This window comes from Pipistrellus kuhlii, unplaced genomic scaffold (assembly GCF_014108245.1).
Source record: "Pipistrellus kuhlii isolate mPipKuh1 unplaced genomic scaffold, mPipKuh1.p scaffold_m20_p_5, whole genome shotgun sequence".
NCBI lineage: Eukaryota > Metazoa > Chordata > Mammalia > Chiroptera > Vespertilionidae > Pipistrellus > Pipistrellus kuhlii.
The window spans coordinates 1,534,245-1,552,203 of NW_023425551.1; the positions used below are offsets into that span (position 1 = coordinate 1,534,245).

Genomic DNA, 17,959 nt, shown 5'->3' on the forward strand with positions numbered 1-17,959 from the left:
TTGGAATAAATCTCACTTAGCCGTGATGCCTTATTTTCTTAATGTACTGTTGCATTTTATTTTCTAATGTTTTCTTTGTAATTTTTGCACTACGATAGGTATTGAGGAAAAATTTTCTAACTAAAAATAGCTTTTAAGAACTGAATCAAGATAATCAAATTAAATATATTTAGTAAAAAACATTGGGATTTTAGTATATTATAGAATTGGGTGTAAACAGGTTATGATGTGTATTTTTGGTAAATCAGCACACATCCAGTAATGTCTAATTTACAGTGGATGGACTGAGACATGAATATATTTTAGTTTGGTATACTTCATAGAGCAAGATGGCGGGGCAGTGAGTACTAACAGGTACAAATCTACAAAACAAATCTACATTCATTCAGAAAAGCATTAACTTTTCCTAAATCCTAACCTGCCCAGACTAACAGCTAATTAAACCATTATAAGTTATCAGTAAGTATGTAGTTTTACCTTATTATTTTAGAGCTGAAATAGGCTAACTCTTTCTGTAAATGGCCAGATAGTAAATATTTTAAGCTTCGCAGGCCATATGTTCTCTGTTGCAACTATTCAACTCAGCTGTTGTGGTGCAAAAGCAGTCATATACAATATGTAAACAAAACAGCATGAATAAAACTTTATTTACAAAAATGGGTGGCAAGCTGGATTGGGCCCAAAGGTTGTAGTTGCTGTCTCCTAGTCTAAATGATAATGTCAGTAAAGAAACATTCAGGGATACTTGCTCAAGAAATCAAATAAACCTCAAATGGTATTGATTAAGAATAATGACACATAATCTGACACACTCCCCCATCCCTGGTCAGGACACATAAGGGAGGCAACCAATTGATGTTTCTCTTTCACATTAGTGTGTGTGTGTGTGTGTGTGTGTCCCCCTCAAACTTCCCCCCCCCCCCACAAAAAAAAAGTCAATCAAACACAGAATCTGCTCGGGTTTCAAGGTGAGTCAGCCATTTACCTTAGGTGCGTGGGTGGGGCCTGCAGTACTCACTGTTGTTTGGTGTCCCAATAGGACCTCACTCTCCCCAGAAGGCGCTGGGTGGGATACAGGGGGTGGGAGAGGCAGCTGTCACCAGGCTGTCAACAGTTCTTTATTGTGAATCCCTGCCTCACATCAGAGCAGCACAGCACAGAAAGCATCGCCTCCCTGCTGTGCCCCCAGTGGGAACACCTGGCTCTCCACCCTAAGCTACCCTGAGCCTCGGAAGACAAACCCTCCCATGTCCACCCCAAACACTCATTCAGAAAAGCATTAACTTTTCCTAAATCCTAACCTAAGATAAGCGATGTATGGATGTGCCACTGGGCCTTAAAAACACCGATACACCCGGCTGCAGGGGTGTATGCTGCCTAGCCACCACGAGATTGAGGAAATTCCCACGATGCCCTGCACGAGGCAGAACCTACCCAGGAGGCACCTGTTTTCCCTCTAAACAGCCATGCGCCTGCACCTGCCCCTGCACCTGCAGATTAACCTTTTCAGCTCTCCCCGCTGCAGCCCGGGCCTGGAGTTGCTGTGCTAACCTCCCAGCTCGAGTCCACAGCAGAGGCCTTGGAGGCCGCCGTGGAAGAGGAGAGACAGAGGCGAACGTGGCCGCTCTGTGAAGAACCACGCCTTCACGGGGCGTGCCCTGCAAGCACTTTGTTTTTATTACAGAGACCACCTAGTTATAATTCATCATCACTTCATTTAGCCCAATGGATACAAGCCAGCATTTCCCAATCGCCCTCTTTTATTAATTAAATAAAAGCTACCTCACATGTTTCACATGAAGTCAGTGTGATGATCGGGTCGCCTGAAACTCCTTCCACGCCTTCTGGGGTAGCCTCGAGTGTTCGGCCGGAAACTGAAGGCGCTCACTCCGGCCCCCACAGCGGAGTCAGTTTTACACTCACCACCGAGGTCACACAGCTCTGATTCAGGTAAACTGAGTCCGACAGCATTTACCTATGGCACTCTCCACTGGGAGAGACCGCTCGCAGTGTGGACGGCCCTGGAGGGAGGGAGGGAGGCGCTGGCTCTGACCTCCCTCCTGCCCAGCAGGCGTGGCCGCCCTCTCCCCAGTGCCGTCACTCCGATGCGGTCACTCCCCGGCTGGCCGCTCTGCCGGGGCGAATACACCCACTCCGTCTCCAACGGCTTCAAAGCTCAGGTGGGCCGTGGGGGCCGTGGGTGGGGAGTGCACGTGTGCGGGATAGGGCAGCGCGCCCGCCCGCAGGGAGCCTGGGCGCCGGCACAGCTTCCAGCGCGCCCGCTCCGCCTGGCTCCGAGGCCACGGCCGGGGGAGGGCACTCCACAGAGCAGGCGGTTTACATCTCTCGCACAAGGCCAAATTAATAAAAACAAAACCCAATTTTATCCCACTCTAACCTATTCTTATTCCTCCTCAATATTTTTCCTCTTTCTAAGACTCCTTTTTTGTTCTTGGAGCTTAATGTTTGGCTGCCTTCTGCACACACGGGCATAGTGACAGATGAAAGACTGTATTCAGCGTGTAATTCAGAAGAAGGGGGAAAGCCGACTGCTGTGCGTTTAAGATTCTAACAACCTTGCAATTTGGTAGAGTCGTTCCCCCACCCGTTCTTTTGAAGCAATCTGCCTTTATTCTGCTAATAACTAACCACAGCTACAGCAGCATGGGTCCGATTAGCAGCTCTCACGGTACAAAGGGGCGAAGGGGAAGCTGCGAACGGGGTTGCCAGTCTGTCCACCTGGCCCCCAGGAGGAGGATCAGATGTGGCACCGCCTGCCCCAGCCTGCCCTGCACCGCTGCTCCGCACGCCTGGTGGAGACCGGCCTCTTTAAACCAAGGCTGTTCTTCCCTTTGATAAAGTTTCTCTCGCCTCCCTCCGCTCTTGTCACAGGGTTTTCATTCTGGGCCCAATGTCATGGAAACGCTTCACGGTAAGCGTGAGCAGCTAGGAGATGCCACACTGATGCTCACTCGCTCGGAGGCACTTCGCATCCACCACAGAAACACACAGGAAGTGCCATGTGGCTGTAGGACTAGTGTCCTTGCTTCCGACTGGAGGTGGCACACATGGACAGGACAAGCCACGGGCAGCGGCTGCTGCTTCTGGATGCCAGAGGAGGGAGGAAGATACACGGCTTGAGAATTAAATAATGAAATTTGAGGAAAACGAGGACAGTATATATAAAATTTGGACCAACAAATTTGCCTACTGGCATTATAGGCAACATGGTTTCTTTATATTTTCTGTTTAAATATGGAACGGAATACTGAACACGGGCCCTTGTCCACTTCTAATGAAAGCAATGATACCACATAGGAAAACTACAGGTTTTCCTATGAACTAGAGGTTCAGAGCTATAATTTAGTATGATTCTTAAATTTTGTGTGAAATGAACTGAAAGGAATAATGGTGAAAATAGGGGATTCTATTACTAACCGAGTTAGGCCCGAGACTGTGAAAGTTATTTTATCACAGAATTTTTTTCCTGTGACATTATGATTTCAATTGAACCACAACCTATTTAAAGAAAGTAAAAAAAGCAAAGCAAAACAAGAGCTATTTGTCCCTAAACTCATCTACGAATGATCACACATGATTATAACTGGGTTACTGATGTTCTTTCGAACACGCCCTCAGGGCGGGAGGGAGTGTGAGGCAGTACTGGACACAGTGTCTCCACACCGAGAACCCCTCCTTAGTGTGGCTTCCAGAACCCACACGCCACTGGCTGTTCATGGTCTGTGTCCCTGGGGTCCCAGGGCACAGCCCTCAGAATGCCCCTGCTTCCGACCTTGGCTAAAATGTTAACCGCTGGGGAGCTGTGAAGGGGATGGAGCAGCGTCCCGTCAGACCAGGTTGGCATGCCCTACTCCAGTCTCTTCCCAGGACATCCTGTGCAGCCTTCGTTGAGAAGCCTGACCTCACTCATTCCCCAGGTCAGGAGTTCCCAGACCAGTGGCTTCTTTCCAGCTTCCAGGAACTTGCTGGAAATGCAAATTCTCCAGCTCTCGCTCAAACCTACTGAATCCGAAACCAGGTTTGGGGCCCAGCCACTTGGGCCGTCCAAGCCACCCCGGTGATTGTGAAACAGGCTGGGTGGCCTGGGTGATCCCACCTGGAAATCTAATGACTCACAGACCTGCTTCTCCAGCTACATTTCCTGAGTCCAGACCCCGCTGCCTATCCAAAACCTTCCTTCACATGCACGGCAGGCATCTCAATGTAACACGCTCAAAACCAAATTTTGCATACCCCTTCACAAACTTGCTCCTTCGTCTTCCGCTGTCAGACCAACCATTTACCAATTTATTGGACCAAAAACCTTCTGCCCCACTACTGCCGCCCACACATCCAGCCACGCCCAGCCCCCCTCCCCTGGGGATCGCAGGGGCCTCCCAGCCACTCTCCTTGCTTCCTCTCTGGCTCCTGAGAGTATAATCTCCATCAGCAGCCAGAATGTCCCTTTAAAGCCTAAATTGGACCATACCGTTACCCGACTTCTACCTCCCGGTGGCTCCCCATCACACATAAAATACACGCTAACTCCTAATCATAACCCATGAAGGCTAAAGAAGCTGGCTCTGGTCGTTCTCTAATCTAACTGCCTAGTGATGTGTCCCCATCTCCTCCACACTCCAGCCCGTGACATCCTGGGTGTCCCCTGCCCACATGGCAACATTACTGATTCAGGCCTTGGTACTTGCTTTTTGCTCTGCCAGGCATTCACATGGCATGCTTTTGCCTTCATTCACTGAGACCCTAGTTCCAATATCAATTTCTGCCCTCGCTGGTTTTACTCAGTGGTTAGTGTCAGACAGTGGACTAAAGGGCCATGAGTTTGAACCCGGTCAAGGGCACGTACTTTGGTTGAAGCTTGATCCTGGGCCCCAGTGGGGGCATGTGCAGGAGGCAACCAATTAGTATGCTTCTCTCACACCGATGTTTCTCTCTCTGTCTCTCCCCTCCCTTCCACTCTCTCTAAATATCAATTGGCCGGGGTGGGGGAATCCTTGGGTGAGGATTAACAAAAAAGATTACAAATATCCATTTTTAAGAGAGACCTTCCCTAATCCCTGCTAACTAAAGCAGCAACCTGATTCTCCCTCCCACCCCCAAATAAAGCCTGACAATAAATCACACGCTCATTTCCTGTCTTTCTCATGAGAATGCAGGCTCCCCAAGGACAGCGGCCTTTGTCATTTATGTTTAGTGTGTTTCCCCAGTTCCTAGAACATGCACGCAGCCACATGTGCGTCCAGTACCTGCTGACGCAGCGGAAGAGAACACTCAATGCAGGAAGGAACAAAGCGGCAATTGAGCTAGTTGGCCTTCCTCAGGAAATCACCTCATTTATCCGACAGCAAATGGGCAGCATGCTGCTTTTCGAGAAATGCCAAGTGTATTAAGCCGATGAATTAATACATTGGCATCCTTGGCAAGGTCACAGTCTTGGCATGCAGCTATGTGCATTTAATCTAGTTTGCAAGTACAAACTCCTGTGTCACTTTCTGTTTGGAAGGGAGAATATCAACATTAACAACCCCCGGTTATATAATTTATAAACATGCAGATGTGGATTATTAAAGATTAATGCATTTTAGGATTCGTGTCGGCATTCCGTTTGTCTCATGCCGAAACCAATTCTGCTCTTCATTAGTCAATGACAACCCATATCACCCTGTTATGGAAGAGAAATCAAAGGTGCAAGTGTGTGAATTGAGCATAAGTGATGAAACTGATTAGTAAGAGGCTTAACGGCTATAATCAATCAACACATCATCATAATCCTGGCTCCGGGCTATCAGAACACAGGGCAATAACAACACTCTCAGTATAACACCACCACGGCTGCTTTCTCCCTTCAGGAAACACTAACAGAGGTCGCCAGTTCCTCAAACTAATAGTGGGGCCATCCTGACTGTAAGTACTATTTATTTTATCACCGTTTCCCCAATGACATTGGAAACTTTTACTTCTATGCTGAAATCTGTTCACCAAGCTTTTGTACCCGTCCATCCGACTCCTCCTTTGAGGAGACATCTATGCAGCAGGTCAAGGCCACGGCACTACCACAGCGGCATCCCACGGCTGAGATGAGAGCCACCCTGCTCAGTGAACCACAAGTTCAGAGCAGCAGCAGCCTACTCAGCTCAAGACATGAAGACAAACAGTAAGCAGGGCATAGAAATGCTTCTTTAGGGAATAGCAGAGGAGAATAAAGGGGAAGTGGGCGTAGAACCACACCAGCCACTGCTCGTCTTGTAAGGCACAGAACGCAGCCCTGGTGACACAGACCCTGAACGTCCGGGCAAAGGACCGAATACAGGGAACGAAATGAGAGGGTGTACACTGGTCTGCATAGCCCAGTTTCAACTAGGAGTAGCAAAACCACTGGGAATGGCCACTAGGAGAAAATCCCAACGATCTCTGGTTTCTGAACGTGGGGAAAGGAGAAGCAGAAGGGGCTTCATGTTGAAGTGGAAGAACCGAAAAGATTTCTGCTTCTGAAAAGCGGAAGAAATGCTCATCCCCCAGCGACGAGAGACCTGGCCTGGCCAGGCCCCGCGAAGGGAAGAGCAGCACAGGGCCCTGGGCAGCTGCTTCCCATGCAGGGACCTGCCCGTAGGAACCTCAGAACACTCACGGCCACAGGATCCTGGCCTGAACTTCAGGGGAGGCACTAATAACTGCTAAGGAAACCATACAGAGCCGCAGCGCATCGCCCTAGAAGACCACATATATTGTGGCTCTCGTAAGTGTTGCTAGGCACCACTGGAAAGATCTGCAATTCCTGTTTCTGTCACACACAAATATTTTACTGTGCAAGGGACGAAAAACCCTGGCGGAAGCGCTCTGGCTGGTGGAACTGCTGAATGGATGTTTTCTGGGCTGCCTGGATCAAAACACGGATGTATCAATGGCATTTTGTGTTTGAGAGTTTTTTCCTGCTCAGCTTGCCAATAAGCAGCATGCATCTTCCTTACAACAAGCTGTTGCAGGATTTCTACTTCGGGAGAAGCCAAGGAAGAGCCCTTGATGAAGGTTTTGAAGTAAGGTTATCGGAGAGGGGACCGCGGGCTTTCTGGTAATAAGGTGTCATTATGGGCAAAGCCACTTCAGATCCACTGATGTTATCGCGGCCGGAAACTGGGCCAGAAGCACTTACATAGAGAAGTAACCTCGTCTTTTACCGTGAATCTGATTAAGCAACGACAAATTAAAAGTGGAAAATTAGTTACGCAGGATGGGTTGGGCTCGATCCCTACGAGTTCAAAATGTCCGGAGGACAGAAGCACAGAGCGGAACCCTGGTTCGCGCCCTCCGGTGCTCATCTCATAGGCGCTCATCTGGACAAATGAGGCCCGGAACCGTCATTTCCTCTAACCTCCTTCCTGCTCACTCCAGCCTGTGACTAGCTCCAAGCTGCAATTCATTTTTCTCTTTCCCATCATAACGTCCTTTCAGAACCTGCTTGTCTGAATGTCAATTCGCATGACAATCCTTGTCTGACCAAATTTCTGTTGTTTGTGTGCAGTTACAGCAGCTCCCACCGAATCAACTGGGCTCTTGGCTGCTGAGCGGGAGGCTGGGGAGCACCACGCAGTGTTCCCAATGGGCCCGGAGGTGCCCTGAGAGCGGCTGCCCATATGGCATCTAATGGGGGCTGCCTCTTTGGACCCACTCTTTGGGGTCCTAGATGTCCCTGGGGGCGGGACTTCCTGGGGGCTGGTGGGTGAGGCGGCCTGCTCACCCAGGACTGACCAGACAAAGCTCAGAGTCCGGCTCAGCATGGAGTGGCCGGGGCCCCTGAGGGTGACCACCTCCGGCAGAGCTGTTTCCATGGGCACTCAGACCTGTGCTCCTTTAGGACAACAGCCAGGGACGAGTCTGCATAATGAGGGGCCCCGAGCCCCAGGTGCTGCGGGTGGGGAGGACACGCTGCAGCTGCCGGGACAGGGAGGGGAGGCAGGCTCCTGGAGGAGGATGGACAGAACACCATCAGGCCCTCCCCTCTCCCCTCGGCTCTCAGCTCCCGAGCCTCGGCCAGTCTGGGACGGGGAGGGGGAGACAAGGCCTCAGACAGCAGAGCACACAGAACTTAAAAAGGGGGCGCTTTCTTCCCGGACTTCACTTTTGTCTGCGGCGGGAGGAGATGCTGTCATTGCGGAGTCCTCTCATCACGAACGCCAGGCTGGGCAAGAAAAGCATAACCAGGAGAGCAGTGTCTGCCGTCGTGGCGCTGCTGCCAACACGTGACTCTCTGTCTTTGTGTGAATCTGTCACTGGCACAGGCAGCTCCTGCCCTCCGCGAGTGACAGCGCCACCGGCACCTGGACTGGCACAAACGCTGAAATAAAGAGGGAACCTGTTTGGGGCCCGTTAGTGCCTGGCCTTGGCAGTTAAACACCGAGGTTTCACAGGCGGAAATGCTCACCGGGCCCGGGGCAGTGAGCCCCCCTCATGTTCCCCTTCTTACTGTTTCCACACGCTGGCTGCTGACAGCACACGAGGAAAAGCTGACACAAGCCTTTGGCCAATAAAACAAAAACAAAACCCACTTCGGCTTATTTACGTTTCGCTTTGTTGGTGAACTGGAGGGCTGGCCTGGCAGGAGACCCAGGGCATGGACACACGGTCAATCCCGCCACGCGGGCTGCCTCGGTGCCCGCGGTGTGAGGGCCACCAGGCCCCGGAGCCCCAAGCGACATCACGCCCCAACGGTTTCTCCTGCACCGCAGACTGCCCTGGAGGACCAGCCAGGACCCGCACAGCACAGTGCGATGGGCACTTGGTTAAAAGGGAAAAGGGTTACCATCATGTATTTCAGAACCAACGGCATCGGGTTTGGACTTGCTTGGTTTACATGTGTTTGTATCTACGTGCACATTACCAACCAGAAAGAGAGTCATTCATTTCTTTCTCTAAATGTAAATACACTGGCATAAAGGAGGGAGAGATGAAGACAATAAGTGAAAAGAGGAAAGCGGGTAACGGCCGGGGGGGAGGGTGTCCTCAGATGCTTGTTTACACTAAACACCAGGGCTGTGGCCCTCCTCTGACTACAGAGCATGGTGCGGAGCCCAGCCATGTGCAGACAAAGGAGACATCCACAGCGGCCTCCATCCTGCCCTGCAAGGCAGGAAGGAAAGCCCCGCTGAGCGAGGGACGTGCCAGGCGCCGGTGCCAGTGTGTCACAGCGTGTTCCCATGGCACTCGGTGTGCGAGGCAGCACGATCGGAGGGCACATTTGAGCGGGTGGAGGGACGGTTTAACGGCAAGAAACAGACGCAGCCGTTTGGGACGCTGTCCTGGCTGTGTTTATCTCGCCTGGGATCCTTCTCATTAGCTGTCAATCTCATTACCGGGGCAGAGATGGCGGAAAACGATGCTTTCTCAGCAAGCCCTGGGAAAGCAGCACGAGGAAGAACCCCCGCAACATCCTGGCTGTCCCTCGCCCAGCTATCAGCCACACAACAGCTGCCATCCTAACAATGACTGCATGGCGACAGGACTGAGAGCCAATCTGTGGCACACGGAGAGGCAGCGGCACGCTATGGTGGGAGGTAATGGAGAGAAGCGAGGTCAGAAAACACGAGTTAGGTCTGGGAAGGAGAGGAAGGAGGGGGAGGAAAGAAGCAAAGGCTGCACACAGGGAAACGGAGGGAAATTCCAGACAGATGTTCCTGAGGCAGCATGTGCACATCTGGCCTGGTGCCTGCTCTCTGACCTTCTGTTTTTTAAATATATTTTTATTGATTTCAGAGACGAAGGGAGAGGGAGAGAGAAATAGGAACCTCAGTGATGAGAGAGAGGCATCGATTGGCTGCCTCCTGCACCCCACCCCCCACAGGGGATCGAGCGGGAAACCTGGGCATGTGCCCTGACCAGAATCAAACCCGGGACCCTTCAGTCCCCAGGCTGATGCTCTAGCCACTGAGCCAGTGGACGGCAAACTCATTAGTCAACAGAGCCAAATATCAACAGTATAATGATTGACATTTCTTTTGAGAGCCAAATTTTTAAAACTTAAACTTCTTCTAATGCCACTTCTTCAAAACAGACTCGCCCAGGCCATGGGAGAGCCACACTTAAGGGGCCAAAGAGCTGCATGTGGCTCAGGAGCCGCAGTTTGCCAACCATGGCACTAAGCCAAACCAGCCAGGGCCTCCCTGACACTTGGGAACAAATGACAGTGTAGGCTCTGGGCAGTTAGATTCCTGACACAAGTTTAAAATACAAACTGTACACTTCAAACATATCCAAGGAGGCCGGATGCTCTCTGTTGAAAACTCGCTTTTCCACGAAGTTAGCGGGAGAAGGAGCTCGGTGGGTGCTGCCTGCGATGAGCAGCAGCTTCGCCTCACCGACCAGCCTGTACCTGCACGCCGCACACCGCCGCCGCTCCCCGCTGAGCCACCCCTCCACATGAAGCAGCACACGGCCCAGAGTTCTCCTGGCGGGGAGCGTTCTGCAGCGCATCAAAACCCAAACAGGGAAAGTTTCCCATCTGGAATGATAAACCTACGGATAAAGACTATCAGACAGTGAACTACCCATGTCAGGGATTTTAAGTGAAAACTGTAATGTCTTTACACCTCAGAAATGTCTTCATTTAGGGTTAGGAAAAGTCCTTTACCCAATTCAAAAAGGAGAAGCGAGTTTCTGTTTTGACAAATACCGTATTTTACATAGAACTTTCCAATGTTTAGGTAAGCGATTCCTCAAAAACCATCTCAATACCAAAATTCTGAGAGAGAATTCTGAGAGAGCAATCAGAATATGTAACATATGTGTATATATATGTTCATACACACATAAAACATCCCATAATAAAGATTAAAAAAAAAAAAAAGGGTACCCTTGGCTGGGTGGCTCAATTGGTTGGAGGGTCATCCTGTAAGGTTGACGTCAACCATCATAAGGCTGCTCATTCCATTCTGGTCAGGGTACGTATAGAAAGCAACCGATTGATTTTTCTTTTTCACCTTGATCTCTCTCTCTCTCTTCCCTTTACCCCCTCTCTAAAATCAATAAAATATATTCTCAGGTGAGGATTAAAAAATAATTGTTCATAAAAAAGGTATAAAATGGTAAAAAGGGGTAAAAACTACCAGCCATACTTTTAAGATAATAAACTGTCAGAGAATTTATCAGCAGTCCAATACCAATTCTGGTAGGTTAGTAAAAAGTGCTTTCTGGCAGCCGTCTGCATCATGTCACCAGCATTTACACAGAAAAAACGGCATTTACTTTGCTGATAAAGGAAAGCTTACTGCTTGGTGGATCTGAATGAATGAAGTTCAATCGAAGAAAGAAGGATGAGGATGAGGCAAATGACAAACAAATAAATAATCCCGAGCACACAATACAGGAAGCAGAAGATAGATAACTAGTAAGACCACTGAAATAGCTGAACCAGGAGTTAGTTCACTGGAACACAAACGTCTGGTCTAACGCCAAAGTTAGAAGGTGATGTTTGTGTCAGTAACAAGGCGTTCAGTGAATGCTGGCAAATTATGACACTGGTAAGTATAAACACTAAATCTATTTTAGAAAATAACTGCCACAGTATAAGTTAAAGAGAGCCCTATAAACTAAGGCCAATACTCATCAATAATCTCACCCTTAGTGGCACTTATCAACAGAGATCTTATTTAACAGAATCATTACTAAACATATGCTAAGAGAAAATAAGCAATTTCCGGGCATAGTGTAGGCCAATGTGTGAACGGAAGCTATCGGTGTGATTGGTGATTTTATTAAGCGGGTGTTGTATTCATTAGCTGAATACCTTCAGGAACTGGGATTCTCCAACGCTTTGTGATAATTCACAAAGTCACGCTCCTCACACGTGGTCCCATCACTGGCTTTTTAAACAGCAACAGAACAAAACAAAGCCCACAGGGGACGGGGTGCACTCTGCTCTTTCCTTCGGAGTAAAGCAGGAGGGTTTCGGAGGGAATACCTGGAATACTTGCAGGAGAGATGGGGCCTGACCGTGACTGGCTGCTTCCTACAGGCGAGCCCACCGGAGACGGCGACGGGCCCCCGGGAATGCCGGAGAGGCGGGGGGATGCGTGCGGGGAGAAAGGCGACGGGGCCGGGTTGCTCTGGTCCCCTTGGCTGCTCGTTGAGCCCGAAGCACTGACCGCGGAGCTCAGCGTGGCTTCCGTTCCCGTGGGGAGGTCGTCGATGGAGCCCGACAGGTCCTGCAGAAGGAAGACACAGCACGGATTTATGGAGGAACCTGTTCGGACCACCTCCTGGCAAAACCATTTGGAAACCCAAACCACACCCTCAGCAATGAGCTTCCCAGGTAACACCCCAAATCCGGAGCATGGCCACTTGTTGCTAGGAAACTTGACTCTCGTAAGTTGAACCCTAAGACCTGATCTATCCTAGGAAGTGAGTACAGTTGTACTCCATAAAACCATCCTACAAGTGCTGCTTTAAGCTGTCAGCTGGGCCAAACATTTTTAAATGACTCAAAAGAAAAAATCAAGAGTGCTATTTGGTGACATACGAGAAGTATCAGAAATTCCGATGTCTGTCCATCCGTGTCAGGGCGCACGGCCATGCCTGTGCCTGTGGCTGCTCTCCGGCCACAGGGCGAGCAGTGACACAGCACGGCCTGCAAGCGGTGTCTCCTCCGTCCGGCCCGTGTGGGTCCAGGCAGAGCCGGGTTCCAGCACAGCGCTCTGCGGGCCTCGCCTCAGGGAGGAGGGTGATTCCAGCCTGGCGTGCAGTGACCAGGGCCAGAGCATCCCCAAGATGGGACTGACTCCACCCCGTCTCCCTGGTGGCACGGTGGGCCAGAGGGAGTCTCTCCGAAGGCATCACCAGCCAGGGGCCCACGCAGAGATGCGCCTCCAGTGCCCAGTGCGCACCAGTGAGGAACGAAGGTTCAATCAGTCAAAGGCATCAGAGAGGAAATACGCTTTCTGTGCTCTTTTAGAGGAAAAGAATGGGTCCATAACTGGATATAAAACCATTCTCTTTTAGTACACTACATATGGAATTAAATAGAAAAGAATTAACTTTAAAAAAATCATTAGATTCAATTAAAAATACTGAAGTAATTTATGCAAATCTTCCTTCATAAACACACACACACACACCAATTGTTACTTTGAACTTTTTAAAATTCTCTGCACGAACTATACATTCCTTCTTGTCCTCCCTTACAACCCCGAGTTGTGGCTGAGAAAGCAGCTTGGGTGGCGCTGAGAGCGCCACTGAGGCACAGAGGCACCGCTGCTGCTCACCAGGCCGAGAGGAATTCCGGGGGAGCATAAAAGCGGGCTTCTCAGCGCTCCGTGTCCTCAGGATTTCAGAGCTCACTAGACTCCGCGCAACAGAGGAGCAGTAAAGAGAGAGAATCTATATTACCGTTACACACCGAGTAACTTTTCCATGTAAATTATGGAGAAGCGCTCCCGCCCTGCAGACATCAGGGTTTCCATATGTATGTGTAGCTGTCTTACGACACGTGAATAAAAGAAGTTCAACAACGGTTCAGACTTCCAGCCTCGTTCACAAAGAAGCTGTGTGACTAACACTCCTCCGGAGGACAATCAAGTCAGCAGGGCACCGCTCCATCCCTCCTTCGTGAGGACCAGCAGACCTGCGAGGCCTGCACCCAACAGCACAGACCCACCACCTGCACCTGACCAGGGCACCTTCAAGCCACACTGCTCCCATTTATCCTGCGGGGCAGCTGGCAGGTCAGGTGACTGCAGGGAGGACTCTTCCGGGGGCTGGAGCCCAGACCCTCGCATTCCTTACATCCTTCCTCTTCACAAGGAGTGATGGGGAAGCCCAGACTTCCTGGGCCCATGCACAGTCAATTCAGTATTTGGCCATGACAATTTAATTCAGCAAAATTGGGTTTTTAATATCTGAAATCACTCGGAATACAAATGCCTTTCACCACACCAAAAATGGTACAATTCCTACCACAAATGGTTCATTTATTTTTTAGAAAATCTGTGCCTTAAAAAAAGATTGTTTTACTTTAAAATTTAATTTAAATGAAAGTTTTCTGCAAAGTCTTTTCTCTGTAACCATCATCCCTCCACCCTGCCCATGTAAAATGTCATTCTAACCCAAGTGCCAAGTACAAGAGATCTCACTGTGCTTAGAATGAAATGCCCCTGGGAGCAATAGCAATCCTACCAGATTCCGACCAGGGAAACACCTATGAATTAACAGAGCACAAACACGTATGTTCCTGATTCAATGCGGTGGGGCAGGGCGTGGACGGCAGGACACAGGAATGTAAATGGGCACATGCCACCACGAAGAATTTTTAAAGATCTTCCTATAAGTAAAATAGACATACAATATTAAGTATATAGATTGTATATGCTCATCCCTAAAAATTAACATTTATACATTACCACTTACTACCTTGAAAGACATCTTTGGTTTTGATGTTATTTGATTTAGCTAATAAGTTAGTTTATTCAAGTATAAAATCAGTCGCTGCTGGGAATGCCTGACTATCCTAAAGAGCTGGGAATAAGTTAGGAAATTCCACTCCCTTGCTTAATTAAATGAGTGGGCTTTTAAAAAAGCACATCGACTTCAAACACTCCGCACTGTGGCATCATCTGGGAGAGCACTGCCATGCTGCGCACACGTGGCATCTGCTCAGAGGGACCCGGGAGAGCGGCGGGTAAACACTGCATTAGGAGCCGGGATATTTCAATCAATGGGACCACGCAGGTCTCTTGGTAAGGGTTTTAATAGGATGCAGTTAATGGTTTCTCTGGTGACTTCCCCTGGGGCCGAGGCCCACGTTAAAACGCCAGCCCAATGGTCTTTAGAGAAGTCTCTCATTCATTTTCAGAAGCAGAAATGGTATCTCTTCTCCTTCTTAGAATACTAAGTATGACATCTAGGCACGTTTTTAATATCTGAAATCACTCGGAATACAAATGCCTTTGTAGGAAACATCTAGTTTCCTTTTTCTCTCTCCAACTAGACCCACCTTTCTGAAAGGCGGTGACTGTGGGAGGTGTGGTGCTGAAGAGGACAGAGCTGACTGTCATTGCTGAATGTCACACTTTATAGAAACTACAGCTGCAAACACTACACCAGTAAGCCAGCACGTGTAAACATTTCTAAATATTTACCACAAATGCTCTACTGAAAACTACTGACTTTGCTATTAAAATTTAGCAATGAATTCTCAGCCCTCTGTTTCCAATTACCATCCCGGAGGCCAAGCATCCAGTCTTATTAGATACTCAGTTCTCTAGAAACACACTATAAAACCACTTCATACCCCCAACCTTATTTCAGAGCTATCATTTGCACATGAGACACAAATACACCCTGAAATCGATATCAGAACTGAGCCAACAATTTGACTGACACGTATACACAAAAGGAAAAAAATTCAGGATGACTGCTTAACTTGCATGATGCCTACAGGCTTCTTTCGGCACACACCTCTGTGTGATAAATAGTGTATTTCAAAACACACCCAGAAGTCCCTGCTGCTCTCACTGGTCTAGACAGCAAATGACTTAAAAGCTTTGACTTCCTGTCTCAATGAACTAAAAAATTGCAAAGGCACAGAAAAACAGAATTTACGAGGAAAATCTTTTGAAACACCAATTTTTAGACTTAAACATCTTTCCAAGATGCTTTATATATATCCTACTTTCTATTCAAACATGTGCAAACAAATACAATATTTAACTCTTTGTCACATTTGACAATATGTGCAAGGCATAGCCTTAAGATGTATGAGGTTAAGTGGAAAAAGAATGTTTGATGTTAATTTAAAACAGTGATAAGCAAACAATAAAATAAAAGCAGTCATAAGCTCCATAAAAATATTCATAAGCTCCACAAATGACAATCTCATATCCAAAGCCAGGGCTAACACAAGGACAATTACTGAGTAGATATTCCCTGGAAGAGAGGTAGTCAGGAACCACTATTTGGGGAAATGCTCCCACCTGATTCACTCCCATTCTTTCTCAGGCAAACAGTCCAGTCTGGGAACTCATTTTAGGAGGGCATTTCTAGGCTGACCAGCTAAAGTGATACTTCACAGAAAAAGGATTCAGAGTGAAGCTTACTCTCCTAAGCAAAAATGGCTATACTTCCTTTGATTTTTAAAAACCAGCACCTGAAATTAAAAGCTAGCTTCCAAGGTCCCTGGTTAAACCTCCCCGTTGGAAATGTGCTGCCTTCTAAACTTAGCCTGGTAAACAACGTGAGTATGAAATATGCATCAATGTTTTTCCACTGGCGGGCCTCAGGGGGACCCTAAATTATTCTGCTCTGAACTCTGCCCGGGGTTCTCCGCTCGCCCGCTATTAGCTGTCTGGCTGTTGTAGGCTCGGAGAACCACACAGACCCTTTCACACAGTCCGCAGTCTTGAATTAAACACACTTTGGTCAGAACATGTATTTATAGTTTTCTCTTGGTTGTATGGAATTTGGGGCTAAGGTTCACCGGGAAATCACATGCCCTCTGGCCACACGCTGGGCCCACCCCATAATGGCCATGACGACGAGCATGGTCAGGACGGTTTTAGGCAACGACTGTGCCACATGGTGTTAGCGTAAGGTGGCCAAACATCCCACTTTTGGCGGGACAGTCCCGATTTTTAACAATTTGTCCCATATCCCGCAGCATTTTAAAAAAGTCCAAAAGATTTAAAAGAATCTTTCCAAAAATTGGGACTTTTTAAAACGCCGCAGGACAAATTGTTAAAAATTGGGACTGTCCCGCCAAAAGTGGGCCCTCTGATCACCTTAATTAATACGAATCGCAGGCCGCTGGTGAAATGGCAGCTCTAATGGGATGGGGGGACCTCAGGCAGGCGCCTGGCTAAGGCTGCAGGTGGAGATGGTGCTTGGGTAGGACGAGTGGGAAACGGTAGAGGGCAGCTTTTACACGGAGACTGCATTTATATAGCCTGTGATCCTGAACACTAAAATGTCCTCCTCTCAGTCTCCATGAAGAGACACAGCCAGCCAAACAGCAGGGAGTGCGTCGGGGATGCTGTGGACACGGAGAGTGTGTCTTCGCCAGCCCCACTGGCCCAGCGCTGCCACCGGACAGCCCAGTCCGGGAGCGGGAGGTGCCCGCTGGACAGGGGTGGGCAGAGGGAACCCCGAGCAGAGGGCAGTGAGGTGGCCGGAGGGCGCGGCGGCGGCAGGCCCCCGCATGCCGAGGGCAGGAGCAGCTTACTCTGTCGGACCAGGGAGCCCCCGGAAGCCCAAAGGGCAAGCTGTAATGCTATTCCCTGAGAAGGAAGCAACGCAGTGGGCTCCAAAGAAGAAATGTCAGACACAGAAAAGAAAAAAAACAAACATGTCTTCAAGTGTTTATGAGCACAGCATACTTCTTGTATTTTAAGCATTATATACAATTTAACAAATAAGTGAACAATGACGACAACAAAAGAGCCTAACTAACTGGAGGCCAGGTGAAATAGCGGTATGCTTTTAGGCCGCTTTTTCATGAGTCTGCATCGTCTTCCTCCTGCTCATTCCCGTTATATTTGAGAATCAATGACTAAACGAGGAAAGATATGCACTTTACCCTTAAAATAGCACCACGGTGTCTAAAAACTAACGTTGAGTATACAGTGCAGAGTATACAGATTATACTCCCAAGACATCAGGTACAAATGGGAAACCAGCGACGGTGCAAAGGCGGGCTGGTTCACGAGATGCTGCTTTGCAAACATCAATGCCGGTAAGGAGTGATAGGCATGAGTGACCCAGGCGCTGTGAAAGCAAACTGACACACTAACAAGATGTGTAAATAAGTGCGATTGCGCGTCTGTCTGCTGATACAGTTTTTATTGCCGAAAGTGCATCATAAATCCTCATAACAGAAACGCAGTGAGCACCACCTTCTGCATCCCTCGCGGTAAAAACACGACTGTTTGCCTTAGAAATACAATGCTTAGCGCATAGCAAATTC

At 48.8% G+C, this 17,959-nt stretch overlaps 1 protein-coding gene across 8 annotated transcripts in view; it reads right to left on the reverse strand.

The window, feature by feature from the left end:
- Positions 1-17,959, reverse strand: part of ARID1B (AT-rich interaction domain 1B) — a 325,561-nt gene that overhangs the window by 72,020 nt on the left and 235,582 nt on the right. For all 8 annotated transcript variants that reach the window (XM_045572643.1, XM_045572641.1, XM_045572639.1 and 5 more), the window contains exon 4: positions 11,969-12,212. In XM_045572643.1, coding sequence (XP_045428599.1) covers positions 11,969-12,212 — 244 coding nt within the window. The remainder of the gene's footprint in view (positions 1-11,968; positions 12,213-17,959) is intronic.